At 47.3% G+C, this 27,555-nt stretch overlaps 2 protein-coding genes and 3 pseudogenes across 2 annotated transcripts; 3 read left to right on the top strand and 2 right to left on the bottom strand.

Moving 5' to 3' along the window:
* The first annotated feature begins 6,612 nt into the window (after positions 1 to 6,612).
* On the top strand, positions 6,613 to 8,007 carry LOC117190395 (nischarin-like). The gene is made up of 4 exons (XM_033395471.1): positions 6,613 to 6,663; positions 6,867 to 6,999; positions 7,174 to 7,593; positions 7,656 to 8,007. The coding sequence occupies exons 1-4, from the start codon at positions 6,613 to 6,615 to the stop codon at positions 7,799 to 7,801; spliced, it is 750 nt and encodes a 249-aa protein (XP_033251362.1). The 3' UTR covers positions 7,802 to 8,007.
* Positions 8,008 to 8,427: 420 nt separating this feature from the next.
* Positions 8,428 to 9,115, top strand: LOC117190394. The gene is made up of 2 exons (XM_033395470.1): positions 8,428 to 8,602; positions 8,688 to 9,115. Exons 1-2 carry the CDS (start codon positions 8,428 to 8,430, stop codon positions 9,113 to 9,115), a joined length of 603 nt encoding a protein of 200 aa, XP_033251361.1.
* A 282-nt stretch (positions 9,116 to 9,397) lies between these two features.
* LOC117190024 lies at positions 9,398 to 16,592 on the bottom strand (annotated as a pseudogene).
* LOC117190070 lies at positions 10,892 to 12,672 on the top strand (annotated as a pseudogene).
* Positions 16,593 to 17,159: 567 nt separating the features above from the next.
* On the bottom strand, positions 17,160 to 18,409 carry LOC117190393 (annotated as a pseudogene).
* Between the last annotated feature and the right edge of the window lie 9,146 nt (positions 18,410 to 27,555).

The following is a 27,555-nucleotide window of genomic DNA, read 5'->3' as shown; positions in this document are numbered from 1 at the left end:
AGCAGAGGCACACCGCAGGGCGGAGTCCTCTCGCCCCTCCTATGGAACGTGGCAGTGAACACACTGCTGCGGGAGATAGAGGGGGGTGGCTGCCGTGTGGTGGCGTACGCGGACGATGTTGCCATAGCATTCTCCGGAAAATTTCCGCAGACATTGTGTGAGTGCATGACAAGTACTCTCACGAAAATGTCGAAATGGGCAGACAAATGCGGGTTAGGCGTAAACCCGTCTAAAACGGAACTGGTGCTTTTCACTAGGAAGTACAAAGTTCCGGTACTGATTCCCCCAAGACTATGTGGGGAAACGCTAGTCTTCAGCAACAACGCCAAGTATCTTGGCCTAATCCTCGATAGAAAGCTCGATTGGAAATTGAGCATAGAGGATAGAGTAAAGAAGGCCACAGTGGCCCTCTATACTTGCAGGAAAGCCATCGGACTAAAATGGGGAATTACCCCCTATATAGTTCGGTGGCTCTACACCGCCATCATACGACCAATCATGCTCTACAGAGTGGTGGTATGGTGGCCAGCCTTGGACAGAAGGACATGCCTCAATAAACTCAGCAGAGTTCAGCGCATGGCAGAGCTATGCATAACTGGCGGGCTACGCACTACTCCAGGGGAAGCCCTGGATACTGTGCTGGACCTCCTCCCTGTGGATCTCATGGGAAAGAAGGTGGCAACACTTTCCGCCCTCAGAATGAGAGAAGCCAGACTGTGGAAAGCATCCGCGGTTGGGCACTCGGGAATCCTGATGAGACTCCCGCAATTACCAGAGAGGACAGATTACTGTATCCCCAGTGATCACCTCTCGACGCCCTTCCAGGTATCAATCCCATCTAGGGAGGACTGGGAGTTGGGCGAACCAGGACCTGCAAATGCGGTCCACTTCTACACTGATGGCTCAAAGCTAGACGGCCGCGTGGGAGGCGGAGTCTACTGCAGCGAGCTGAACATCAGTCATTGCTTCAGGCTCCCGGATCACTGTAGTGTGTTCCAAGCGGAGGTTGAAGCCATCAAGGAGGCCATTTCGATCGTCTCCAAATTACTTCTAGATACGCACTTAGTGTGCGTCTTCTCGGACAGCCAAGCAGCTATCAAAGCTCTAGGCTCAATATCGTCGAACTCAGCGACTGTAAAAGACTGCCGCAGGTCTCTGCACGAGATCGCAGAGCAGTTAGATCTCTTCCTTATATGGGTCCCCGGCCACAGGGACATCGAGGGGAATGACGCCGCCGACGAGCTAGCCAGGCAGGGTACTACGATTCCTCTCCAACCGGAGAGGGAGCAAGTAGCGATGCCCTTGGCTACGTGCAGGCTCCTAACGCACGAATTGTTCGAGCAAAATGTCAATAGGAGATGGCAGCAAACCGTTTCCTGTAAAGTCTCAAGATTGATATGGCCATATCGATCGAAGAAGCGCTCAGCAGAGCTGTATAAACTCAGCAGAGCACAGTGCTCTGCAGTTACTAGAGCCATTACGGGACACTGGCAGATCGGCACTCACGCCTCTAGACTGTCAATCCCTCATAACGACTTCTGCAGGAGTTGTCGCGACGAGGAGGAGGAGGAATCGGTCCCCCACTTCTTCTGCCACTGCCCAGCCCTTGGAAATCGTCGTCTTTGTATTCTCGGGGCCGCTTTCCTCACGGACATTTCGGACCTGTCCGTAATCAAACCAGGGACCTTGTCCAAATACATCCAAGCCACCGGATGGGACTGCCCTTAACCTGCAGTAGTATGCTCTCACGGTTCGGGCAACGCGAAGGGGCACATGCCCATGCGGCAACACAACGGACCTTTTATAGGTCCAAGTGAGCTTGGGGGCGGGAGGCTCTTATCCCCCCCCTCCCGGCTACCGCCATAACCTAACCTAACCTACGAATAATAACCATTCAGAAATCAGCATTCCGATGGGAATACCAACTGTCATTGGTAAAAATAATCGAGAGTCGAAGCTCTAACCCTTTTCCCACTTCATTTTTGGTGGTGTCTGGAACTTAATAAAAGTTTTGATTGAGGTGCAAATTGAGGGCCATTTCAGGATAAATTCAGCAGCATATTGAACACTTTCCGTAAATTGACAAAGGATTCAAGCAGGGACTAGCCAAAGCGGAGTGCTGACAGATTTCTGAAGACCTTTGTCTGGAGAAACGCTTTGTTCGACAAGAAAACGAGGTGGAACGTTGTGAGTTGCTGCGGACACCGCAACTCTACAGTTATACCCGATACTAAGTCAGTATGGCTCTCCTGCGGCAGACGCCGCTAATATTGAACCACACGACAAAGAGTGCGTGCGAGAGAGACAGAAAATCAGTCTGAGCGTGACGTCGGGCGCTGCGTAGCCACTGAAAATTGATTTCTTGCTTTTGGCTACAAAAATGATCCGATCTGATCCAGATTAAGCAATCTGATAGATATGGTCATTATCTATGATTCTGCGTTTTTAGTTTTCTCGAATGTGCAATATTGTGGATGCAACAGATTTTCGTCTTTTGTGGGGGCGGAAGGGGGTGGGGTGAAATTCTGAGATATACGTTTTATAGTGAGATCTAACAGAAGTGCGGATATCAAATTTGGTTACTCTAGCCTTAATAGTCTCTGAGATTTGTGAATATCCCCAGATTTTCATCCTTTGCGGGGGCGGAAGGGGGTGTGGCTAAATTTTGAAACGAAAAGGTCAAGGTCCGATATCACAGGAGTGTGGATACCAAATTTGGTTGCTCTGGCTCTTATAGGTTCTGAGATCCTTGAACTCATATTTTGCAATTGGCAAAGCCGACCATGAAACCTGTGTGTTAGAGAGAGACAGAGCGAGAAAGAATGAAATTGTTTTCTTGATTCTGGCTATAATAATTATACGATCTGGTTGAGATTTTACACTCTAGAACATATAGTCATCCTCTACGATTCTGCGTTTTTGGTTTTATCGAACCTTTAAAAATGTGGATGCCACAGATTTTCGTCTTTTGTGGGGGCGGAAGTGGGCGCGGCGAAGTTTTGAAATATTTTTGTAGCAGTGACATATCACAGAAGTCTGGATCCAAAACATCGTTGCTCTAGATCTTATAGTCTTTGAGCACTAGGCGCTGAAGGGGACGGACGGACGGACGGACGGACGGACAGACGGACAGACAGACAGGGCTCAATCGACTCGGCTATTGATGCTGATCAAGAATATATATACTTTATGGGGTCGGAAACGATTCCTTCTGGACGTTACACACATCCACTTTTACCACAAATCTAATATACCCCAATACTCATTTTGAGTATCGGGTATAAAAATAGAGGAAAATATTTGTGTTTGATATAAGATTCTTTTCAGTAGGTTTACACGTCAAGGAAGAGAAAAAGCAAGCGTGGAGCAACTCCAATATTCATGGATCTTACGATTATAGCTTCCATAAGCTTAATAAGGCTTCCATTATGGATTTCACACACTATTTAATTCCACTATTCAGCGTCTTTAAGTTTCTCTAACATCTCCATCACGAAACATAATAGCATAATCGCATATCAACACCTTCGCGATGGGTAAAACAACAACATCACACTACAATGGGTCTTTGTGTGTCTTTGGCAATTGATGGTTCCACAAAAGAAACACAAGAATCAACCGATGGAACTGTCACTCCTTTCTCCCTCTCTATTGCTCTCATTCGCTCACTCTTATGCATCTCCCTCTGTCTCTCTCTCTCAATGGACAACTGGATCCATGGGATAGCCATGGGGACTGTCGGGCGACATTGTCGTTGTTTATGACAGCTCTGATTGAGGCCATCATTGGCAGTGTTAGAGGCGATGCCCGGCCCGGCTGGCATCCAGCAAATGGCCAGTTAGAGTGCTGATTGCATGGGTTGCGGCCTCTGCACTGACGGAGGACTGGAGAAGTGGCCGCCATTGTGGGCCGGATGAGAGATGACTCCACACAGTTGCTGAAAGCTGCTGGAAAATGCCATTTATTCGAAAGAAATGTCTTTTGCTCTTAGGCTGGCGCATAAATTGCTATGCTAATAAATCGACAGACATACAAGTACTGTGTATGCAACTTATAGATGACTTGCTGTAGGGGTAATAAAGTAATCTATAGCATATCTGCCAGACAAACAACCTGGCACACATTTCTTTCCCCTCAGCTCGGGCAGGTGCACGGGGCAATCAAGGAGGTTTGACAAACATGTCTTATCAACATTTATGACACTTTTATGAGCCTCTCACCTCTCATCCTCTCTCCACACAGGCGGGCTAACTTTGCCGTTAGTGGAGGAAAAGTCTTTGGGGCGCAAAATGGAGCAATAATCTTGGCCCAGTAAAAGTGTGTGGGGGCACAGATGGAGAGCGAGGAGCGGCGGGCTGCGGCACTTGCAGCTTATGGCTCGGGGTGTATGTTCGATAGCTTGAGAAAGCTTACCGCCTTGTCTTGTCAGGTGGTCAAGGCGGCCTTGGACGCATAAAAGTAAGCTTAACACACCTCTGTACTTCCATCCATATACCGAATATGACAGATGTACATACATACTCGGCCCACAATCACATCGGATGGCTTACAGTATATAGAACGACGCAAAATAATTAAGTTCTTCCCTGAGCCCAGGTTGTTCCTCCTACCACAGCCACTCCATCAGCAGCATCATGATTAAAAACGTTGATTGCACACAGCTCGGTCCAGTTGGGAAAAAATAGACTATACGGACATCAGGGCTAAGGCAACAAAAAATATATTACTTTACCAAAACAGGGTGTCTGTGTCTGTGGCTGTGCTGTGAAGCTGAAAAATTATAGCAATTTCGGACGGATGCACTCTGGCAGGGAACCATGCACATTATCGTAGCATTTACGAGTATTTTCTGTTTAAAAATACCCCATCGATCCCCCGGTTCGCTGGCCAACTTCCATTGACTGGCCATCAGTTCCCTTTGCCGAGGGAGCACTGCGGTCCATTTAAATATTTGATATACCAAATAATTTGATTGCAAATCTGTATTGAGATATTTAATATTCCGCTTAAAGTTTAAAGGTGGAATGGCCAGGTAATCCTGGAAAATTGGCCAGGTAATCCTGGAAAATGAACTGAACATTTCTGTATGTAGCTTCAGCACCTCTGTTTATTGGCCAGGGTCCTTCGGGTCTGTATCGGCCATTTATGGCATTCATCTGGTAATCAATGTAATAATTGCAGAATTCCTTGATGGCTTGATTCCTTGATTGTTGTTGCACTTTGCTCCTGGCCGAGCTTTAATTATATGGAGTCCTACAGTAATGAGCAGCCCAGGACGTGGGCAGAGCCCGAAGTGGAGATGGAACCTAATTAGTTGGTTGGTTGCTAGGTAGAGCCTCTCGGACGCCCACCGTAGATGAGGTTTAATGAGGCTGAAGCGAAAGCCAAAGGTTAACGAATGGCAAACGATGGCCATTAAGGCAGGAGTTGGCTCCACTTCGGAATCAATTCATCCGCCCGGTAACCAGTCCCCCAAGTACTATTATCCGTATCACACTTATCTCCCATGGGAACGTACATACGTAAAACCTACGAGAGGACGTATTGCATAACTTGTCACAGATTCGTCGGCAATCTGAAGAAACGCCTCCCTGCTTATGCAAATGCCTTTTGTCCCGGGCCAGAGCCGGAGACAGATAACCGCCACAGCCACAAATCGTTTCTGTGGCAGTACCTTTGGCAGCGCGCGAATCTGACGCTCACACATTCCGTGAATGCACAACAAAAGGTCAGATGTCAAACAGGAAATATGCTAAGTATGGCCACGCCCTACGTGGAGGCGAGAGCCGCCAGAAGCGCAAGTGTGCCCTAAATTGGAGGCGGGAAGGAGAGTGAAGGGTGGACTGCGGCTTCCAAGGCTCCAGAGACAACCGAAGGCGCAAACAAGAAACCTAATTGAATTTATGCTAATTAGCCAACCGTGACTAGGGCATACAGCGTTAATTATGGGAGCCGAAGCATACGAAGCATAAGGGACGGGGCGTATGTGCAATGGGACACTAAAATTCTAATCAATTGTTGGCCACATTTGCATAGTGGCCATGAAGCCAGCCCCGAGACAGCGGGGGCATCCATGAAATCGGTGGATAGGTAGGTGCCGAGCATAGCCGTTTTTCTGTAAATAAAACCCATCGAATTTACAGCAGATTGATTCCTCGACATTCTACTCATGTCCTGCACTTCTGACAACGACATGATTACAGCTCTGGGAGACATCGAATGACTCTATCCATGTGGGCGTGTACCCGTGAGGGCGTGAGGAACCCGCCATGAGAACCCCTCAATCATTTTTGTTTCATGATTTATTCATCTAGACACTCGAAATGTATTTTTTCCGCCAGTTGGATCTGCGGCAGCCGCAACATTTTAATGGCATTTTTAGCCAGCGATGTGCGGTCCCGGAATAGCCCATTAAGTTGCTCCTCATCTGAGTGGGTTGTGCTGGGCCATCGGCTTGGGAGCGGGAACAGTTGCAAATTCAATGGCTGATGTGCTTCTGTTTTTTTTGGGAGGACGTATGGCAACGCCGTATACAAAACGTCGTCCACCTTTAATTGAAAGGGCTTTTTATGGAAGTTTTTCCAACACCAGAAGTGTTTGCTGTAGAAGCCTATGAAACTGAATGTATATGGTTCGAATGTTTTCTTTCAAGATGAGCCCCAGGTGCGTGCAAATTCACAGAAATTGAAATGAAATGAAATGAAATGAAATGTTTGGGAGAGCTAAGAAATTCGGAGTAAAGAGAAGCGGATATCTCAAAGGAATTGCTTGTTACAGTCTTACATATTCATATTCTTTAATTGAATTTCATATTTGAACAGCATTGGCAATGTCCAGTCAAGTTTCTATCCGCCCTATCCTTTCAGCTACCCCAATACTACCACAGCACAGCCCACACCCCACCACAATTACCCAACAAGACAATTCTATTCGCCTTGCCTCAAGGAACAATAGAGCACTATGTTAAGATCCTGGGAACAATGGGATTGGAGCGTAACAGTAATTTGAAATGCGCTCAAAGTTGGTGCGCGGACTGGACTCTCTCAATGTTGAGTCAACAACCTTATGTCACGGCGTAACCCAGCAACCCAGAGACCTAGAAAGCAAAGCTGCAAATGAAAGCCTCCAAAGCTTAGAAAAGCTTGAAAATACTGGGAAATCGGTACAATACAGATAGGGCAAAACAATTATTAGAATTAAACCCAACTATAGCGTCTCAAAATGGCAATCTGCTCACCCAAATCGATGGCAGTGTGAGGACAGCACCAAAACTGCGTCGCCTGGTGCTCGAGCAGAATCGCATCCGGGTTGTACAAAACCTGGACGAGCTTCCCCATCTACAGCTGCTCTCTCTGTCCGGAAATCTTATAGCCGAGTGCGTGGACTGGCATCTGACAATGGGAAATCTCGTCGCACTGGAGCTGGCTCAAAATAAGCTCAAGTCCTTGAAAGGCCTGCGCAAGCTGCTTTCATTGGTCAATCTAGACCTGAGCTGCAATCAGATTGAAGATCTCGAAGAGGTTGATTATGTGGCTAATCTTCTACTGCTGAAGTCCCTTAGACTCACTGGCAATCCCCTGGCGGGCAATGTGGGTGAGTTCGCATGTTGATTTTCTTCTTTTTTCTTTCCTATTTGAATTGTATTTTCTCTGTAGACTATCGGCCCCGTGTCCTGGCTCGTTTCCATGAGCGCGCCGTCGAGATTTCTCTGGACAATGAGCGAGGCAGTCAGCAAGAGTTGGACACAGCCCTAGTGCTCTCCGCTCTGCTTCAATTAAAGCAGCGCCAGCGCCAGAAATGATATCGGCTCAATTCTAGAATTCCACAAATCTATTCATGCGTAAAAGTATTCCAACCGTCTAAATTTATTAGTCCTAGTTTTTTAACCAAGCCCTAATGCCGTGTGTCTCTGTTTCTGGTAATGTTTTAACTGTTTCGTCTATCTCCGATGTGCAATATTTCAATCATCACCTGAAAATGTAAAGTGTATATCTAAATCAAATTTATACCTGTAGGACCACGAATGATTAAAAGCTTGCCCTGCGCACATTACGTTCCCAATTATAAGAGGCCACCCTATACCGCGTTGAGACCAATTCGAAGCAAGTGAATTATCCACACAATGTTCATCACTGATAAGACTAATCAAGGCTGATTATATTTAATGAAGGTTATTCGCTGCCTTAAAAGCCTGACCTCTGTGCTGCAAGAAATCACAACAGTCCCAGCCCGCTATGTGCACAGTGCTGATACTTCTGCTCCTGCTCTGCACTTCCTCCCGGCTGGAGCCTGTCGAAGGCGTCCACAACATGAGTTTGCTGAGGTCCGTTATGAGCGTCATCGCTAGCCGGGAGAATTGGAAAAATACGCCAATCTTCGTGGGATGGCTGTCTGATTGTCCCCGTGAGGAACGAGATTCCGCGTCACATGTACCTACTGCTGCCCCTCAACCGCTGGAGTTGGTTGCTTCTTCTTGGGGGAGTGTTCTACATCAGCGCCGTACTTTACTGGATGAATCCCGGGCAGCTGACGATCTTGGGATTTGTTCTGACCAGCTGGTACAACATTCAGTTGGACAGCTTCCTCACCGCATTGGTCGTGGGTAAGCAAGTGGAGACCATGGAGGACCTGATCGAGCAGCAACAGCAGGTTCTGGTGAAGCACTACGAAGCTAGCTCTCCACGTAGAACCCCAACTCATCAATGAAGTGGCCAGCCTGTTGGTGGGCGTTAATTCCAGTGAACAGGTGTCGGCCCTGCTCTGCTTCAATCGCAGCTACGCGTATCCCTTCACCATGGAGCGCTGGGAGTTCTTTTCCCTACAACAGCAATATGCCTTCAAGCCGATCTTTCGATTCTCCTCGGCTTGTCTGGGCTCGCCCATTATAGGCTACCCGATGCGCAGCGACTGCCACCTGGAGTCATCTCTCAGCATGTTCATTATGAGGATTCAGGCCACAGGGCTTCTGCAGCACTGGTTTGTGTCCGACTTTAACGATGCGATGCGGGCTGGCTATGTGCGCCTGTTGGACAATGACCTCGGTGGCGGTTGGCTGCTGTCCTTATTGGTATTCGTATTCGAGCACTTACGGCTGAACACAGGGCGTTCTATCTAAGAAATAACCTTACTACATATAACCTCGATATGTGTTGCATTAGAAATATCACTTTTGAAGAACACCGAACTTCTAATCAATCTTGTCTCCTTTTTGGAAAAGGTCATTCGTCATTTATTCTTTTACTTGGCAGCGGCAGTGCACTTGGCATTCGGTTCCTTGATTGCACCACTTAAAACAATTACCAAACAGGAATGAAAGTATAAAAACCGACAGCTCAATAACGGGATTATTTTAACAACTTAATTCGTAAATTGTCCAACACAATGGAAAGGCACATTCTAAGGATAGCGTGATATACTTTTATTGAAAGTTCGATTTCTTTGTTTAATTAACAAATGATTATTTTTCTTATATCCAGACTGTAGGCCAAGTTCAAGCTATTTCAATTATTCAGGATAGATCGAATTGCAGAGGAGTGATTACGTTTCCTTCAAGCAACTGAGATTATTTCCAGTATGTAAGTATATTTTTACTGCAAAAAGATGCAAAATTAGATGCTAACAAACTTAAAGCCCTACCCTAAAATGTCTCAACTGGGTGTCTATGTACTTCATTCTTCGCGATATTATACGAGAGGATACTAAAGGGATTCATTTTTGAATATCTTAACTGTTTTTATGATAAAAAAAGTCAAAATACGATTTTTAAAAGCAAATCGTGTGTCTAGTAATTCTGCCAATGAATTGTGTAGTCGCGTGATTTTAGCTTGCCGGGTGGCCTATATCATTGGGGATGATGATGGTGCTGGGCGTGATAGTGCTGCTGCTCGGCGGCGGCCACTGCATCGAACATGGGCGTGTGCACTTCGCCCAAGAACTGGGGCGTGGGTGGAGCATTGGGCTCGGACAGCTCCCCAATAAGCGGCATGTCAATGTCGGTGGATATGCCGCCTTGGCCATAGTTACCGAGTCCATACGACTGCTGCTGCTGGTGCTGCTGCACCACGGACACTTGAGCGTAGTCGGTGGGTGCCGGTACCTGATGCTGGGGATCAATCAGGACCGGGGCCGCCTCCATTTCACCGAACTTAATGGGAGCCGGCAAGGTCTGCAGCACGGGTAGGACTGGCACTGGTTCGGGGTCCACAGATGCGGACAAGTAGTTCTGTTGAAGCTCTGTCTGAGGCTCCGGCTCTGTCTGTTGGACCTCCATTAGGTTCTGCTGCTGCTGCTGCTGCTGCTGCAGGTGTTGCCCTCTTGGGGTCTGCAGCATTTCGCCGTGATCATCAGTGGCATCGTACGCAGTCTCACTTATGTCGGCACCCTCGCCAGACGTATCCCCATCGCGTCGAACCAAACCCAACATGTCCAGCATGTTGCGCTTCACGGCGTTCTCATTTGCCGCCTCGAGACTGGGGTAGCAGGTGCTCAGGCCACAGTTGGCCAAATGCTGCGTCATCTTGTTGCCATTGCTGGTAGCGAAGCCGCAGATGCAATTCATCTCCTGGGGCAGATTGACCTCCATGGCGTCCACGAAGTTTCCATTGCAGTCCACGCCGTGCCGGAACTGGACCCGCTGGCAACATGTCTGATAATTGCACTTCACGCAGTGCAGCCACCCGCTGTAACGAGAGAAGGGGAGCCATTGAATTTCAGGCTACATAACGTTTCAAATAGACTCCTTTCAGCCCCTAGGAACAAGTCCTGCAATTCACCCGTTATTACTCTGATTTCTATCGGTAATAAAGCCTGATTAGATTCAATTAAAGCAATTATTTACGGCCTTATAAGGACGTCGCAGGCGCGCCCAAAAGCCACAACGTAGTCAACCATAATGAGCAACGGGCTGTTATTATTGCTGCTCTTCAGCTGGTCACAGCCAGCGTTGATCCACGGCAGTCACAACATGACCTTAGTGAGGTCTGTTCTAAGCGTTATCGCTACCCGGGAACACTGGAGTAATTCGCCAATCTTCGTGGGACACAGAACAAAACTGGATGATATCAACAGTCTGATAACTTGGTTGCATCGAGCCATGGAAGTCACAAGTCACACGGTGGATTTGTCTACGCCAACTCGAAAGCAGAGACCCCTTGGTCATTATAACATGAACGCGGACAATGCCAATAGCTTGCTCTTCTGCCACAGCCGCCAGGATCTCATTAGGAATGCTCTGAATAAAAGTCTGCAAAGGATGCGTCGCGGTCGCTTAATTGTCGTCTTGCGCTCAAAACGAAGTGGCTCGTACAAGGCGATACACGCCATATTCCAGAAGCTCTGGCACCAGCAGTTTCTAAACGTGTTGGTGCTGCATAAGGATCGAATCTATTCCTATACTCCCTATCCGGCAGTGCGCTTCTTTCAGATTAATTTCACTTCGATTCCGCTCTTTCCAGCAACTACAAACAACTTCCAGGGCTATTTTGTGTCCACTCCAGTGGAGAATGATATTCCGCGAGTGTTTGTGGTGCATGATCCCCACACAGGACGGAGACATATACGAGGCTACGCCTATCGCACCTTTGTGGAGTACTTGCAACGCCACAATGCCACTCTGCAGATTACTAATCCTCATGAGAATCTTGGCCCCACGAGCAGTGTCAATATGGACCGAATTGCGCAGCTTATAATGGAAGGACACTTGGAGATTTCAGCGCATCCGTACATCAGATCCCCCAGTGATTTTGGGGACAGAAGCTATCCGTTGATGGTCACACAAAACTGTATGATTGTTCCGGTACGGACCGAGATTCCCCGCCACATGTATCTACTGCTGCCCCTCAACCAATCAAGCTGGCTTCTGCTGCTTGGTGGAGTGTTCTACATTAGTGGTGTGCTTTTTTGGGTTCGTCCCGACATAGGCAGGAGGAGCTGGCAAAATCGTGTTGGGTTGAGCTTTCTGGACGCCGTCAGCCGTGTACTGTATATCTCTTCGCCTGCAAGGATAGACAGTCCTTCTCTGCGATACTTCACAGTTTTCCTGCAGCTGACCATCTTGTGATTTGTGATGTCCAACTGGTACAACCTTCAGTTGGATAGCTTCCTCACCGCAAGGAGTATGAGGTCGAAACAGTTCTGCGTCATGTACATCCGCGTCTCGTCAGTAGAGTGGCCCGCCTGATAGTGGGCGTTAATTCCAGCGAACAGGTCTCGGCCCTGCTCAGCTTCAATCGCAGCTACGCATATCCATTCACCACGGAGCGCTGGGATTTTATCGCCATGCAGCAGCAGTACGCCTTCAAGCCGATCTATCGACTCTCCTCGGCTTGTCTGGGCTCGCCCATTATAGGCTACCCGATGCGCAGCGACTGCCACCTGGAGTCATCTCTCAGCATGTTCATTATGAGGATTCAGGGCACGGGGCTTCTGCAGCACTGGCTTGTCTCCGACTTCAACGATGCGATGCGGGCTGGCTATGTGCGTCTGCTGGACAATGTCCTCGGATTCCAAGCCCTGACTGTCGACACGTTGCGATTTGGTTGGTGTGTCCTGGGCTTCGGCTGGCTACTCTCTGTCTTGGCTTTCACTTGCGAACGCTTACGATTTTACCGACCCCGTACAGCCATACTTTGAAAATAAATAAAATACATGCAATGAATGTGGTTAACACTGACGTGTAATGTGTCTCCTCGCTGGCGTAATCGGTGTTGCACTCGGCACAGGTCTTGCCCTCCAGAAACGCAAAGAATATCGGTCGCTTGTAGGTGGAGAAGGGAGCCGGCTCCTTGTGGTGGAGGAATCAGCAGCGAAGTGTTGAGCAAGAGACGGACCGGCCTGTTGGTCTTGGTCATGCTGATATGATGCTGAACCGTATGCTGCTTCAGATCACCCTTCTCCAGGAAGCTGAGCGAGCACTTCTGACAGCGCAACGATGGATCCCGCTTGTTGACGTGATCATTCAAGTGCATGAAGTAATGCTCGATGTGCAACTGGCTGACAGACCCGCGAATGGAAAAGTAAAATATCTGCAAGGAATGAGAGCTATGAAATATTTTACTTTACAGGCTATTTACGAATGGAACTTACGTCCAAGCAGTAAGGGCACTGCAGGAAGTTCTGGTTCTTGTGGTCATCGTAGAAATGCCTGACAAGATCGCGATGGGACGACGAGCGGTAGCCACAGGACTGGCACCAATAGGGCAGCTCCAGGGTGCTGTGGACCCTCTGTAGATGGGTCGTTAGCAAATGCAGAGAGTTGTGCCGCTGCTGGCAAATGAGGCAATAGTAGGAGGGCGAACCCTCCGTCTTGGTCTCGGTGGGATGCATGATCTGGTTGTGCTTGGCCAGCACTGACTCCGTAGGATGTTTCTCCAGGCAGAACAGGCACTGGAACTGATGCTGCTTGCCATCGGACGAGATGTGCGACACCAAATGCGTTTGCAGCTTCTCATTGGAGTCAAAGGATTCGCTCAGGCAAATCGGGCAGTCCACTGTCTTGGTAAGCTCATGGGGATTGGCCCTGGGCGAGTTGTATGGGAATTGTTCAAAGTATTCGTCCATCCCATCGCTTATGCCGTAGTACAGCTCCTCCAGTCCCTTGAGGTCGTCCTCCTCTCTCTTGACCACCACGGGAAGTTTCTCTTCTTTCTCCTTTGGCTTCTTTGCCGCCGATTTTGTCACCGTTGGTGAAGGTGCGACTGGCTTTGAAGGCGTGTGTTTGACTGAGCCCTTGCCTGGTGGTCTTCCCGGTCCCTTCGTAGCTGGTGGCGGCGGTGGCGGTGTGTTCACCGCGCGCCTCTTGGTGCCAGCTGGCAATATGTCCTTCTCAACATCTTTCTCTTTCTTTTCCTTCTTGGGCGCCTTGGTGGAGCTGGTATAATCAGCATCGTTAATCGCTGCGCACAGATAAAGGGTAAGGGTAAATTATCAATGTGGATCAAACTCGCCAAACAAAAAACAACAACAACAAAACAACTTAACTTCCGATCAACTTTCAATATCAAATAAAGTTAGCACATGGCTGGAGCCACATTATAAAATTAACTGTATGCGTTTTATCACTCCAAATTATAAATAAATCAAATAAAAACATAGCTTTAGCAAGGCTTTCCATTTCTTAAGTTTTTGGACAATTTTATTTAGTGGTTTTCGTTTAGTTCTCTGTTGTTTAAAATAAGTTAACATGAAAGATGCCATAAAATAAGCTTATGTGCTGGGTTTTTTGCGAGTATCTAGATCCAACACTTGGTGTTGTCATAAGTACTTTTCCTGAGCTCAACACTGACAATGACTGAATAAGTAAAAAAGAGGAAAACACTTGACTTTGGATCAGTGGTCGGAGCGCCAATACAATAACATTTTTCCGCTTGGTTCTGTGTGTAAACAACAGGGAATACGAAGCCTAAGACAACGGAAAAACGACCACTGTTTGACAGGCGACGACCACTGCTTTGGAGTGACAAACGCTTTTGCTTAGAATTATTCTATTAACGGCCTTGTATTAAATTCAAGTCGATTGAACACTACGAAACTACTAACGTTTCATGAGGCGCTTGGGTGCCGCATTGGCCGGTGTCTCCTTGTAGTTGGCCGGCAGTACGCTCCAGTCTTTGAAAGGGTTTGTTGCCACCTGAACAGAACAAGAGATGGATTAGAAAAGTGTTAGTGCCATAAAATGGATCCACTTTGCTTACCTGATACAGGCGTTGAGTGATTGTCTCGGTGGGGGTAACTCTTGTCTGCTCGGCTATGTGTATTATAATGTTATTGAAGGCCTGAAGGGCATACGTTCTAAACGATTCACGCCAAACAAGCTCGTCCAGGAATTGCTGAATCATCTGACGCGAGAGCAGCGACAATGTGTTCTGGAACATGCGAGGAACGATTCTACGCAAGTACTCCATCACCGCCGAGTTGTTGTGCTTGCTTCAATATTCTTGAATCCCAAACTGAACAGGGTGATCTTGTCTACCGTCAGGTCGATGCAAATAGTACTGTCCTTGTGGACCCAACGCGAAAGCGGCTCCAGGATGCCCTGGAAGCGTTTCTTGTAATTACGATCTCCATCGATAATCGGCTCTACTGCACGCAATCGGATTGATTTGTCTGCATAATCATAGACACCTAGCACTTCGACCTTAACCTGACGCTGAGCTCCATCTTGCGAGGTGGTTCCCAGCGATATGACGCCCACCTGGGAAGAACAACATCAAACAGTGAATGGGCAAACATCAAGGGAATAATTTTGTACATTACCTCCACAAACTTTCCGGGACCTCCTAACTTTTTGCACTTCTGATGCACGCCCAAAGTGCAAATGGCTCTCAGCCATGTGTAGATGCCCTTGATGTACACACTGTCCACCTTGACCCACTGGACTACATTCTAAATGCAGGTCTGGCAGGCCCAATGGTAGATAAGCTTTAAAAGAAATGTGGGCGGATGCGAATCTCCCTCGAATATTGAATTATTGAAGACGGAAACGAAGCGAAAAGGACAGAAATCACTAATCCACACATAGCCTCCGGTATAGGGGAATTTCGATACATCCGAGTATATTCCCAGGGATTTAAGGAGAAGTGAAAGTGAGAAGAGTTTTCGGTGTGATGCACAACTGATCCTACTTACCCAATTTCAGTTCACTATTTCGATGATTAATGCAATTCTGCTGGGATCTGAGAAGACCCTCCTGGAGCAGCCACTCGCAAAACTTGTTCGGAGTCAGCATGAGAACCAGTTTAACCTTGGAATCCAGCTTGCTGCGTGTTGCAGCCATGTCTTTGATCTTAAGGAACGGTTTGGCCAGCACCACCAGAGACGGATATGTTTTTCCCTGCATTTTGGAGTCCTTGCCATCCTTAACGTCTTTAGAATCCTTACTTTCGTCAGTGCTGCCCACAACTAGACCTCCCACCGAGTTGACCTCAGCTGGGCGATAGTTTTTAGGAGGAGATTCGCCACCTTTGTTGGAGTCTTTTGGAGATTTGCTACTCGAGTCACTTTTGCTGCCCTTGGGTTGAGGCGAAGCTTTGCCAGGGGATGCGGCAGCGGCGGCGGCGGCTGCTTTTTTTTCCAAGCTTTGGAGACGTTCCAGCAGCCACTGCCTTTTTACCCGCGGACAGGGCCAATCTCTTGGCCAACGGAACATCATCATCGCCGTCGTCGGATGACTCCAAGTAAGCAATATTTAAAGACTGTTTTGGTCGGCCACGTCCTCTTCCCGTGGAGCCAGGCAAGGTGCCCTCTTTCAGCTCCTGCAGCACTTTTCCCTTGAACGAATAAGCTTGAAACACTTGGCCATTGAACAGTTCCTTTCCTTCATTGGCGTTCACGGCGCTCTTAAGTGCATTTTTCACAGCATAATGCTCGTTTGTGATTTTGTAGTAGTACGCCAACTGCGCCTCCGACATCTCCTCCACCCAGACCTCCATATCGAGCGAAATATCACTTTTCGTTACACGCGACATCTTGGGGATTAACTTAACACGACCACTGGCCAAGATATGGCGTTTTTTAGATAAATTTTAAGCGAAAATAAATTATTTTCCGTATTGGATTAGGTTTTTTGTCGTGGGTGTACCTGTGGCCAGTATGACCGCGGGTAGTATATGGCATATACGGTCCCACCCTCAGAAATATACCGTCTCATTTTCAAAATATACCGTAAATATACTGACTAATTCAAGTTATAATTTACATATTCCTTGATTTTAATATTCCATCAAATATTACTAGCTAGATAGAATATTTAGCCATGCCCACATAATTTTATCCGATTAGTGAATCTATTTTCTAATTGTCTGGTTTATATTCAACACTTGCTTTTATTGGATTTTGGATAAAAATGGTTTTAACGAAATAGGTCAAAACAAAAAAACGCAAAGGATAATCATTGGAGTAGTCGAAAGTCACTTATCGATACTAAGCAGTGTTTATTTTGCGCATATCTCAAAAAAATACCGCATTTTCAAAAGAACGAAACATATATAACGATAATTTGAAACAAATAAAACGCTGTTTGGCTTGTGTTATGTCACGGTGAAATACCGACAATTTAAATTGTATTTATGACCCCTTATCAAATATCACCGCATCAGTAATTAAACCCATTGCTTAAATAGTTGAAAAGTGTTTTGTTGTTTTGAATTCTAATTATCACGATCTTAAGTTTTATTTTTAACACATGCTTCCGCATTCTTTATGTCATTGATCACTCGGTCATAAAGTATTTGCTTGACATTCAGGCCCCACAGGAAGTCCAAATGATTCCATTTAGTCTCGGGTAGGCGATACGCACTCTTCAGGGAATTCGGATCCATTACGTAGCGAAGACGATCCACATCGATTAAACTGGCAAAGTAGTCGTTGTCGCTGTAGTAAAGGTATGTGGGAACGTTTATGCCCTCCACATTGTAATCTTGTGGAGCCTTGGAGCCGTACTCCTTCTTGTTTCGGGTCGAACCGTAGTCGAATCGACGGAAATATCCCGAATTGTACTCCTGCAGATAGTGGAAGATCTGGTTCACCGAACAGCCTGCCGTGGTGGCCATTATTTCTGGGATCATTGACTTGTTCAAATATGGCGAGTTCCAGCCGCCCATGAGGAGCAGGCTGTTTGTGCAGATAACCTGGGATATAGCCTGATCACTGCACAATACAGCGCCCAGCAAATTCATGAGCTGAGTGTTTGGCAGAAACTCCATACTGCCGAATAGCTCAACAAAGGCATTTGGTTGTCCCAACAGAGGATCTCCTACGGTGGCTAGGGGACTCTCCATGTGCTCCAGCCGAGCGTATGCGACTCTTAAATCGCGGAATCATCGAGTTGAGCACGAAGAAAGCGGTGGTGCCCTGGGAGTGACCCACGTACGAGGTTGATCTACACCCGTGGCGTATAGGACGTAGTCTATCATGGCGGGCAGATCATAGATTCCAATGTCATGCCACTCGAAGTTTCAGAAGGGCAGCAGCAGCGGTGTGTGGGTTGCATGTTTCTTCGAATAGGTGTTGCCACGAGCATTGCCCATCCAGACATCATAGCCAGCCTCAGAAAGCAGGTAAGCTAGGCCACTGTGTGGACCGCCCAATCACCCAGTCAGAGGACGAGCAGAGCAGACCGTGCATGAGGAAGGCAACAGGACGAGCGCCATCGTAGCCGGTATTCTTGGAGTATGGAATGCGGTGCATGGTGAGAATATATCCATCCGACGTCTGAACAGTATGCTCCTGAATCTCATAGCCTTGTGCTCTCACTAGAGTCAACTGAATAATACAGAGATATTATAATAAAGAGATTCGTTTTTACCGTTGTCACAGAGCTCACCCGCCCGCCGTCGGCGGGCAAGGCTGTGGCCAGGCCTAGACATAGAAGACCCAGAAATACTTGGGGAACCAGCATTTTTGATCACAGGTGCAGGTACTTTACCAAATGGTGTGACCACTCATTCCTTTTATATACCCCCAAGGAACATCTGATAAGGACTGGAAGATTTGGGCGGGCAAATTTATGGCAGGCTATTTTCGCACAGAAACTACGTTTAATTCAACAAGACTGGTAGGTCGTCTGGGAAACTCATGAGCGATTTGCCAGAAGCGATAATACAGGTGGCTTCAAGTCTCACGACAAGTGGTGCAGCTATCACTCTGTGAATCTTGATAGCTGCGCTACTGGCGGTTACAAGTAATTAGATTTTATTATCAGAATTTTCAACGACCTTCTGAAAGTTCAAATTGTTAAGCAAGTGATCCCAGATCTAGTTAAAAAATCCATTACTAAAAGAAGCTATCGTAACGGGCGCTTCTTTATATCATTTTTTAGTTTTTGGCGCCCAAATTTAAATTTGGATTCAGTAATATTATAATTTAGAGGGCAGTCGATAGACACAGTATATAATATCGATATTATATATAATATATGCAACCAATGAGCAGAGGGGTTAGCATAGAACTAAACTATAGACGACGGCGTTAGATCAAAGTGATTGCCGAAGTGGCGGCAGCAGATCAAAGTAGTTGCCGAAGTGGCGGCGGCAGAGAGCCCCTTTAGCGGGAGAGCGCAGCAGCTCTGAAGAACGTCAACGTTTTACAACATAGGCGGCTCTCTCTGCTCATACAATACTAATGTTAAAGTTACGGTTATTCTTCAGCGGCTGGCCCGAACATACTCCCCCCGTTGGGAGCTAGTCTCTCAACAGATTCCTTAAGGGGCAGCAAACATAGCCGAGTGACGGCCCTCCTGATGTTTCCTGAGGATGTCTTCAGGTCAGCGACGCGACACACTCCGTCCTTGCCCACAACGACATCGACCACTCTAGCCAGTGGCCAACGCATTGGAGGAAGATTTTCGTCCTTCACCAGAACGAGGTCGTTCTTGCAGATGTTTTGCGCGGGGGTACGCCACTTCGCGCGCTCTTGCAAAAGAGTGAGATACTCTTCGCGCCAACGCCTCCAAAATATTTGCTGTAGTTGGGTGACCCGCTGCCAGCCATCCAGACGATTGTAGTTCAGCTTCGTTAGGTCAGGTCTAAATCATCTGGATTTTCTGAAAGCGAGAGCAAAGGGCGAGAGTTAACAATTGCAGTGATCTGACAGATCAGAGTGCGCAGCTCGTCGAAGCTACGCACAGATGGTCCAACTGAGCGGTACAGGTGATATTTTGCGGTCTTCACGGCCGCTTCCCACAACCCGCCAAAATGCGGAGAGCGAGGTGGGATGAAACGCCAGTCGATCGAGTCAGCCAAGCAGGATTCGTGGACCTCCTTCATATGCGGTTCGCTCAGACAAAGCTTCTTTAGCTCCAGAAGCTCGTTCTTGGCCCCAACAAAGTTTGTCGCATTGTCCGACCAAATTTGACTTGGCCTTCCTCGAGTGGAAGTAAAACGCTTTAGTGCGCCTAGAAATGATGCGGTGGTCAAATCCTTTACGAGCTCCATGTGTATAGCCTTAGAAGTGAAACAGATGAATACGCTAATGTAGCACTTGATCGGAGGCCTCGTGCGGATTTCTGATCGGTAGAAAAAAGGTCCACAGTAATCTACTCCAGTGACTTCAAAAGCTCGAGATCCTTCCAAACGTTCCTTAGGTAGGTCTCCATGATGTGTTCGACCATGCGCGGCCTATTCCTGAAGCATCTCACACATCTGCTGACGACCCTTGACACTGCCTTAACACCTCCAATGGGCCAATATTCCAGCCGAATTTTGGATAGCAAGGCGCGAGGTCCGGCATGGAGGTTTCTTTCATGATAATATCTTATCAGCGCAAAGGTAATGGAATGTCCCTTTGGCAGAATGAGCGGGTGCTGAGCGTCAAATCCTAGCGATGAGTTGCCAAGACGACCTCCAACTCTAAGTAGTCCAGAATGATCGATGAACGGGTTGAGCGAACTAATAGGACTGGATTTCATGACTGGACCATTGCGCCGAATCTCCTTTATGTCCATCCACAAATTTGCCAGCTGAATGTGTCGAATTAGAAGATGCGTTCCTTGCCGAATATCAGAAACGGTGAGTCCTGGATGCCTAAGACGATGTATAAATTTATGCATGTAGGCGAATGTGCGCTGCATGCGAAAGAATGAATTCGCAAATTTGCATCCGGACGTGAGATCGGCATGTGGAGACGTGATTAGCAATCCTCTCTTGCGAAGCTCCAAAGTTGCTATGTTGTTAGATGGAGATTCAGGCCACTTATCCTTGGAGCCTAGCAAAAAGGATGGGCCGTGAAACCATAGCTCTGACTGGATAAGATGGTTGGGAAGCGAGCCTCTCGAGAGAATATCAGCAGGATTTAACGATGTGGGAACATAGCGCCATTCCATGGCTGCCGTCAACTCCTGAATTGATGCCACTCGATTTGCCACGAAAACTTGAAATTTAGCTGGCTCGTCCCTAATCCAAGATAATTCTGTTGACGAATCCGACCAGCAATAGAACCGACCTGTAAAGATTCCCATGTCCTTTACATTCTGCATGATTTTCGCAAGCAAATGGGCTCCACTTAATTCCAGCTTAGGAATCGATATAGTCTTTAGCGGCGCCACTCGCGGCTTTGAGCACAAAACGTGGCTCAAAGAATGGGCTTCCCTGGACACGACATACACGCAAGCGCCATATGCTTCTAAGCTGGCATCACAGAATCCGTGAACTTCTGTAGCCACACTAGAACGAAGAACCAAGCGAGGAAATGAGATCCGAGAAATGCTTGCCAAACTATTTCTCAAGTCCATCCACGTTGAATGCAACGCTGAGGGTAGGCTTTCATCCCAATCCAAATTTTCTCTCCAAAGCTGCTGAAGGAAGATTTTGCACCTGACAATGACTGGGTTTATCAATCCAAGAGGGTCGTAGAACCGCGCAATCGTAGATAAAACCGACCGCTTTGATGGCTTTGAGTTTGTGTCCAGTGCGGACAAGGCAAAAAGCAGCTGATCCGAAGCAGGGTTCCACGCTAAGCCGAGAGTTTTGGCAATGTCGCTTCCATCATTAAACTTTAGGAACTTCTCTATGTCATCTTCAGGGGTTCCCTCAAGTACTTCCTGGTGACTGGAGCACCATTTCCTAAGTCTAAAATTACCACGGGACAGTAAAGCTGATGTTTGGTGCATCTTGTCCATGACCGGTGCGACCGAATTACCGCCCGAAATAAGGTCATCCACGTAAAACTCCTGCCGCAGAGCAGCTGAGCCCAGAGGGTAGGACTCACCCTCGTCGATGGCCAGCTGGTGCATTGCGCGGACCGCTAAAAATGATGCAGCCCTCGTCCCGTATGTGACGGTGTCTAATGTGTAGACTTGAACCTCGGACTCGATGGAATCTCGCCATAGGATGCACTGATACAAATTGTCGGGTGGAGACACTCGTACGCAGCGGTACATTTTACAAATGTCCCCAGTGAGAGCGACTGGATATGTTCGAAAGCGAATCAATATGTTAAACAATGCAGGCTGAATAACAGGGCCTGTCATCATCACATCATTTAGAGAATATCCAGTTGATGTAGCTGCGGATCCGTCGAAAACGACACGGAGTTTTGTCGTCGTACTGTCCTCCTTTAGGACACAGTGATGAGGCAAGAAATATTTGCAGAGACTACGGGAATCAGGGTTGACTTGGTGCATATGATGCAAATCAATACTCCCTCATAAAGGCGGAATACCGCTCCTTGAGTGTAGGATTGTGGAAAATTTGTGGAAAATTTGTATTTTATTGTAAACAAGTTTACTGCTACCTTTCGTGGCAACTTAATCTAGTTTTACATTTAAGGGGAAAAACAATTGATCACAGGAGATACATACTTAAACTTAATGTTACATATATGGAGTAGGTACATACATTATTTAGAATATTTACAAAAAGTTAATGAGATGTTATAGGAGGGATCTAGTAGGGAGATCCAGTGGATGACTCCTTTTGAGTCTTCTTTTCCTTGGCGGGTTAATTAGACGTCTGGCTAGCGCATTAGGGTGACCACCAAGTCGTTGCAAGTACCTTGCTGCATGTAATTGTATAACATCGCCCACTTTGGGAACCTTTAGGTCCCTCTCGATGTCGCTGTTTCGTATGTACCATGGAGCATTGCATATTCGTCGTAGAATTTTTGACTGAGCAACTCTAATTTTATTTAAGTTGGTTTTTGACGCGATGCCGTAAACTTGAAGTGCGTATTTCCATATGGGGCTGAGGATGGACTTGTATATCGTGACTTTGCTATACAGCGATAGCTTATTTCTTGGTGCAAGTAGCCACGCCATCTTTCCCGCTTTCGCCATCACAGACTGTCGAACCATGGTAGTATGGGTTTTGAAATTTAGTGACCTGTCGAGTACAACACCCAGGTATTTGTACGAGCTCTTGTGCGTAAGTGTGGAGCCCAGCATATTAATGCCTCCGCAAGAAAGTGTTCTCGTAGCAAAAGTAACATTAGCACATTTGCTGCTGTTGATGCCTATGTTCCATTTCTGAGCCCAGACCTCAAAGCTGCTCACATATTGTTGCAGAGCTTGCGTAGCTAGATTTATGCTTGGACTTCTGGTCAGCACTGCAGTGTCATCCGCGTAGGTTGCTATCAACACATCGTCCTCGTCCAACCCAGTTATTACCCTTGAGGAAGGCATATCGGCTGTATATAGGGTATATAACTTTGGTCCAAGAACGCTGCCTTGTGGGACGCCTGCACAGATTGGGCGCTTCGATGATTTTGCTCCATTTACAACAACTCTAAAACTTCTGTCCATTAGAAAGCTACTCACCAGCTGGAATAGCTGCGGCGGCAATATGATTCTCAGCTTAAAGAGGAGGCCATCATGCCACACCCTGTCAAACGCTTGTTGAATGTCCATAAACACAGCTACCGAATACATTTTTTGCTCCATTGCATCAAGCGCGAAGTTGACCACTCGATGAAGTTGTTCTGGCGTGCCGTGACCTTGTCTAAATCCAAACTGCCACTTTGGAATTCTTTGCTTTACAGGTTCAAGCTGCATGATGCGGTTCAGTATCATTCTTTCCGCCTGTTCGGAGCAGAACCCAGCCGATTAGCTGCTTGCCAAATAGCACCTAATTCTTGGCCCTCAGCCGCTTATTTTGTTTGTTACTTATGTCTATGCCACTCATTTGTTTGTTAAAGCTTTGCGCTTGCTTGCCCTGCTAAACGCTCTCTGCCAGCTCGCTCTTCGCTATCTCCGCTTTGCGTCTGCCTACCGACGTCGGCCGAGCGAAGCTGCGCTTAGCGATCGGAGCGGCAATGTAAAGGGCAGGCAAGCCACACTTGCAATTTGGATGTCACGCATTAAAGAACATATCGTAATTTTATTTCTGCGCCGAGTTTTATTTAATTCGAAATAATTAGGCGGCCGATTGGGGATAAAAAACATTATCTCCACATAAAATTTGGTGACCCCGACGTGATCGAAGAGTTGCAGTGTCAATTAATAATCATTCGCGATCGACATTCGTTAGCCCTAGCAAATTTTCGGCGGTTAAGCACAATTCGGTGCTAAAACACACTTACATACACCTACATACACGCATTGCTGGCTATTAATTTCTCTGTCGCGACAATTCGGTCAGTGCAGTGCGGTAGGCAGTGCAGCGAACTCACTAATACACACAAGCGGAGTACAAAGCGGAATCGGACAGCTCGCACAGCCGCACAGCTAAAGGCATTAGCTGTAATCCCTTTGCTTTCGGTTCCCACGTTTATACGTATACAGGGTGTCTTTTTCGGTCGTGCTGAGTGACTCTTTTAAAACCTCAACATGGCAGCACCTGAGCCTACCAATGTCGCGAACGCAGCAATGCCGAGTGATGTAGATTTCTACAAGCACAAGGCCGAGTCCATCGCGCGCCAACTAAAGGCCATGGATCGCTTTCTTACCAAGGAAGAGCTTGCCGAGTTTGATGAGGCAGAACTTCAAGCTCGCTTAGAGCAAATCGAGCGAATGAATGCGGATTTCGATGCCGCTCAAACGAGCCTTGAAAGGCTGGATTTCCTGCAGTTAGCCCATGATGCCCGGCTGGACTTTTCGAATGTTTATGTCAAGGTTAGGTCCAGGCTGTCGCGGGAGTTGATGGCTGCTCGCACGGTAAATGTTGCCAATTCAACGGCTCGGCATACTCTCGAGGGGAATTCGTCGTTGTTCGCCTATAATAGTATAGGCCGTTCTCGAATGCCCGAGTTGCAGCTTCCGCGATTCAGTGGGAGCTACATGGATTGGCCAGAATTCCACGCGATGTTTTCGACAATGGTGCACAAAGACCATCGTATACCAATCATCGAAAAATTCCAATATCTTCGTGGATGTCTAGATGGTGCTGCGCTGGATACGATTCGTTCCTTGGAACTTTCTGAGGAGAATTACGACAAGGCGTTGAATTTACTAATGTTGCGATTCGATAATAAACTGTTACATTTTCAGGCACACGTCAAGGCTATTTTCGGGCTGCAAGGGGTGGAGAAGGGCTCGGCTATCGGCTTGCGCGCGCTCAGCGATAAAATCAATTCGCACTTGCGTGCACTTCAGACCTTGGCGACCCCGCAGGAGATTTCCGATGGGTTGCTGATCTTCATCATAGGCACGAAATTGGACCACAAGACCAAGGAGAAATGGGAAGAGAACTTGCCGACGTCAGGATTGCCTCGGTGGTCAAGCATGGCCTCATTCTTGGAAGCAAGATGTCGGATGCTGGAAAATTTGGGATCGGCTATGGTAACAATTCCTAGCCAGCAGGTGGGAGAAAGTAAACCTAGCACCCTAATCACCTCCATTAACGATCATAATAGCTCAACATGCAAGTATTGCAAATCCTCCGAGCACTACATATCCCGATGCCAGGCATTTATAGATCTCCCTGTTTTTTCTCGATACAAGGAGGTGAAGAAGCGCCATTTATGTCTAAACTGCCTCAACAAAGGCCATTCATTGCAACGCTGCAAGTCAGGGGCATGTAGAAATTGCCAAGCCAAGCATCACACACTGCTCCACATGCAGTCGGGCGCTGACGCTGAGTTGCCGTCGCCGAGCACGGAATCGACCCAGCATGATCCTGCAAGTGCCCTAGTAGCAAGCAAATATATTAGCCCTCCCCCCTCGAGTCAAAAATCTCTGCCTAGCCAAAACGTGCTGCTAGCTACTGCAATCGTATATGTCAGGGGCCGTTTTGGATCGCTTATTCCATGTCGTGCCATTTTAGATTCCGCTTCTCAGGTTAACTTTATAACATCGAGACTCGCCAATCAGCTGCAGTTAGATCCTCACCCGTCTCACGTTAAAATCGCCGGTATTGGAGAGTCAATTCTAAAATCCAGCAAGGCTGTGGACATCGTCCTGCAATCTCAAGACGAAAGCTATCGCGGTTTCCTCTCTGCAATTATCACTGCCTCAATCACAGGAATGCAGCCTAACTTCGGCCTAGACGCAAAGGATTGGCCAATGCCAAATAACCTAAAACTAGCTGATCCTAATTTCGCCAAGCCCCAGCGTGTCGATCTGTTGATAGGTGCTGGTTTGTTTTTCGAATTAATGTGCGTTGGACAGATTCGACTGTCAGACCAATTGCCAACATTGCAGAAGACGAAACTTGGCTGGATAGTGTCAGGAAGTATTAAAAACTCTGAGAAAGCCCGTGCGGCGCTAGCAGCCGTTGAAGATCCCCCTGTCATCTCCGCTTGCGAGACTAATTTGTGCGATATTGTAAGGCGGTTTTGGGAAGTCGATGGAGATTATTCGCCCTCATCAATTTCGGAGGAAGATGTTCATTGCGAACAGCATTTCGTCACAAACTGCATTCGCCTAGAGTCCGGAGCTTACTCCGTGCGTTTGCCAACCAAATTCAGTCTAGAGGAATTAGGAGAATCGTATCAGCAGGCGCTACGTAGATTTCTCAATTTGGAGAGGAAGCTAGCAAAAAGTGCACAGCTTAAGGCAAAATATATGGAGTTTCTTCAGGAGTATCGTGATTTAGGACACATGTCGCCAGCTTCGCGGCAGTCAGACCTCCCGCAGTACTTCTTGCCTCACCATTGCGTCCACAAGCAGGATAGTACAACCACCAAATTACGCGTAGTGTTCGATGGATCTGCCAAAACAGCGTCTGGAGTATCACTGAATGATGCGCTTATGGCTGGACCCACCATCCAACCTAAAATTCTGATAACTCTGCTTCGTTTCCGCTTTTTTAAAGTCGCCTTGTGTGGCGATATCTGCAAAATGTACCGCTGTGTACGCGTTTCCCATCCCGATACGCACGTGCAGTGCATCCTATGGCGCAATGACCCGAAGGAGGAGATTCAGGTGTTCAAGTTGGAGACTGTTACTTACGGAACCAAACCTGCCGCTTTCTTAGCAATTCGTGCTATGCATCAATTGGCAAATGATGAAGAGTTGCGTTTTCCGCTTGGCGCTGAAGTTGTTCGAAGAGATTTCTATGTCGATGATCTCATATCTGGAGGGGACAGCATTGATTCTGTCATCAAAATTCGTCAGCAGGTAAAGGAGCTACTTTCGAAAGGATGTTTTCCCATACGTAAATGGTGTTCCAATGAACCCGCTGCTTTGGAAGGCGTATCGGAGGCGGATCGCGAAAAGTTCCTTACCTTTCATGACGGGACTGAAGTAACCAAGGCGCTTGGTCTAGTTTGGGATCCCACCACGGACAATCTTCTGTTTAGCTTCGCTCACGTCGGAACCGCTGCAGGCCCAATATCGAAGCGTTCGGTCCTGTCTACACTAGCTAGGTTCTACGATCCTCTAGGGCTCATCTCTCCCATCATCACAAAAGCTAAAATATTTATGCAGTCGCTATGGAACGAAAGCCTAAAATTGAATTGGGACGAAAGCCTGCCCCAGGATCTACATACGACTTGGATTGAGCTGACTTCGCAGTTGTCGATGGTTAAAAACTTTAAGTTTCCACGTTACGTGCTTCGGCAGCAAGCCAGATTAGAAATGCACGCGTTTTGTGATGCGAGCCAAGCAGCATATGGCGCCTGTGTATACATGCGTTCGGAAGCTCTTGGCATTGTGCAAAGTCATCTCTTATGCTCTAAATCCAGAGTCGC

The sequence above is a fragment of the Drosophila miranda genome (genome assembly GCF_003369915.1).
Source record: "Drosophila miranda strain MSH22 chromosome Y unlocalized genomic scaffold, D.miranda_PacBio2.1 Contig_Y1_pilon, whole genome shotgun sequence".
Classification (NCBI taxonomy): domain Eukaryota; kingdom Metazoa; phylum Arthropoda; class Insecta; order Diptera; family Drosophilidae; genus Drosophila; species Drosophila miranda.
The sequence above is the reverse complement of the archived record's forward strand: the minus strand, read 5'-3'. Positions and strand labels throughout refer to the sequence as shown.

Bases quoted from the DNA above. Each gene is read 5' to 3' on its own strand.
- LOC117190394 (XM_033395470.1), top strand. From the start codon at position 8,428: ATGTACCTACTGCTGCCCCTCAACCGCTGGAGTTGGTTGCTTCTTCTT. The intron at 8,603-8,687 runs GTAAGCAAGTGG...CTCTCCACGTAG, and splicing joins CCTCACCGCATTGGTCGTGG to AACCCCAACTCATCAATGAA.
- LOC117190395 (XM_033395471.1), top strand. From the start codon at position 6,613: ATGAAACTGAATGTATATGGTTCGAATGTTTTCTTTCAAGATGAGCCC. The intron at 6,664-6,866 runs GTGCGTGCAAAT...CTATCCTTTCAG, and splicing joins TCTTTCAAGATGAGCCCCAG to CTACCCCAATACTACCACAG. The intron at 7,594-7,655 runs GTGAGTTCGCAT...TTTTCTCTGTAG, and splicing joins TCCCCTGGCGGGCAATGTGG to ACTATCGGCCCCGTGTCCTG.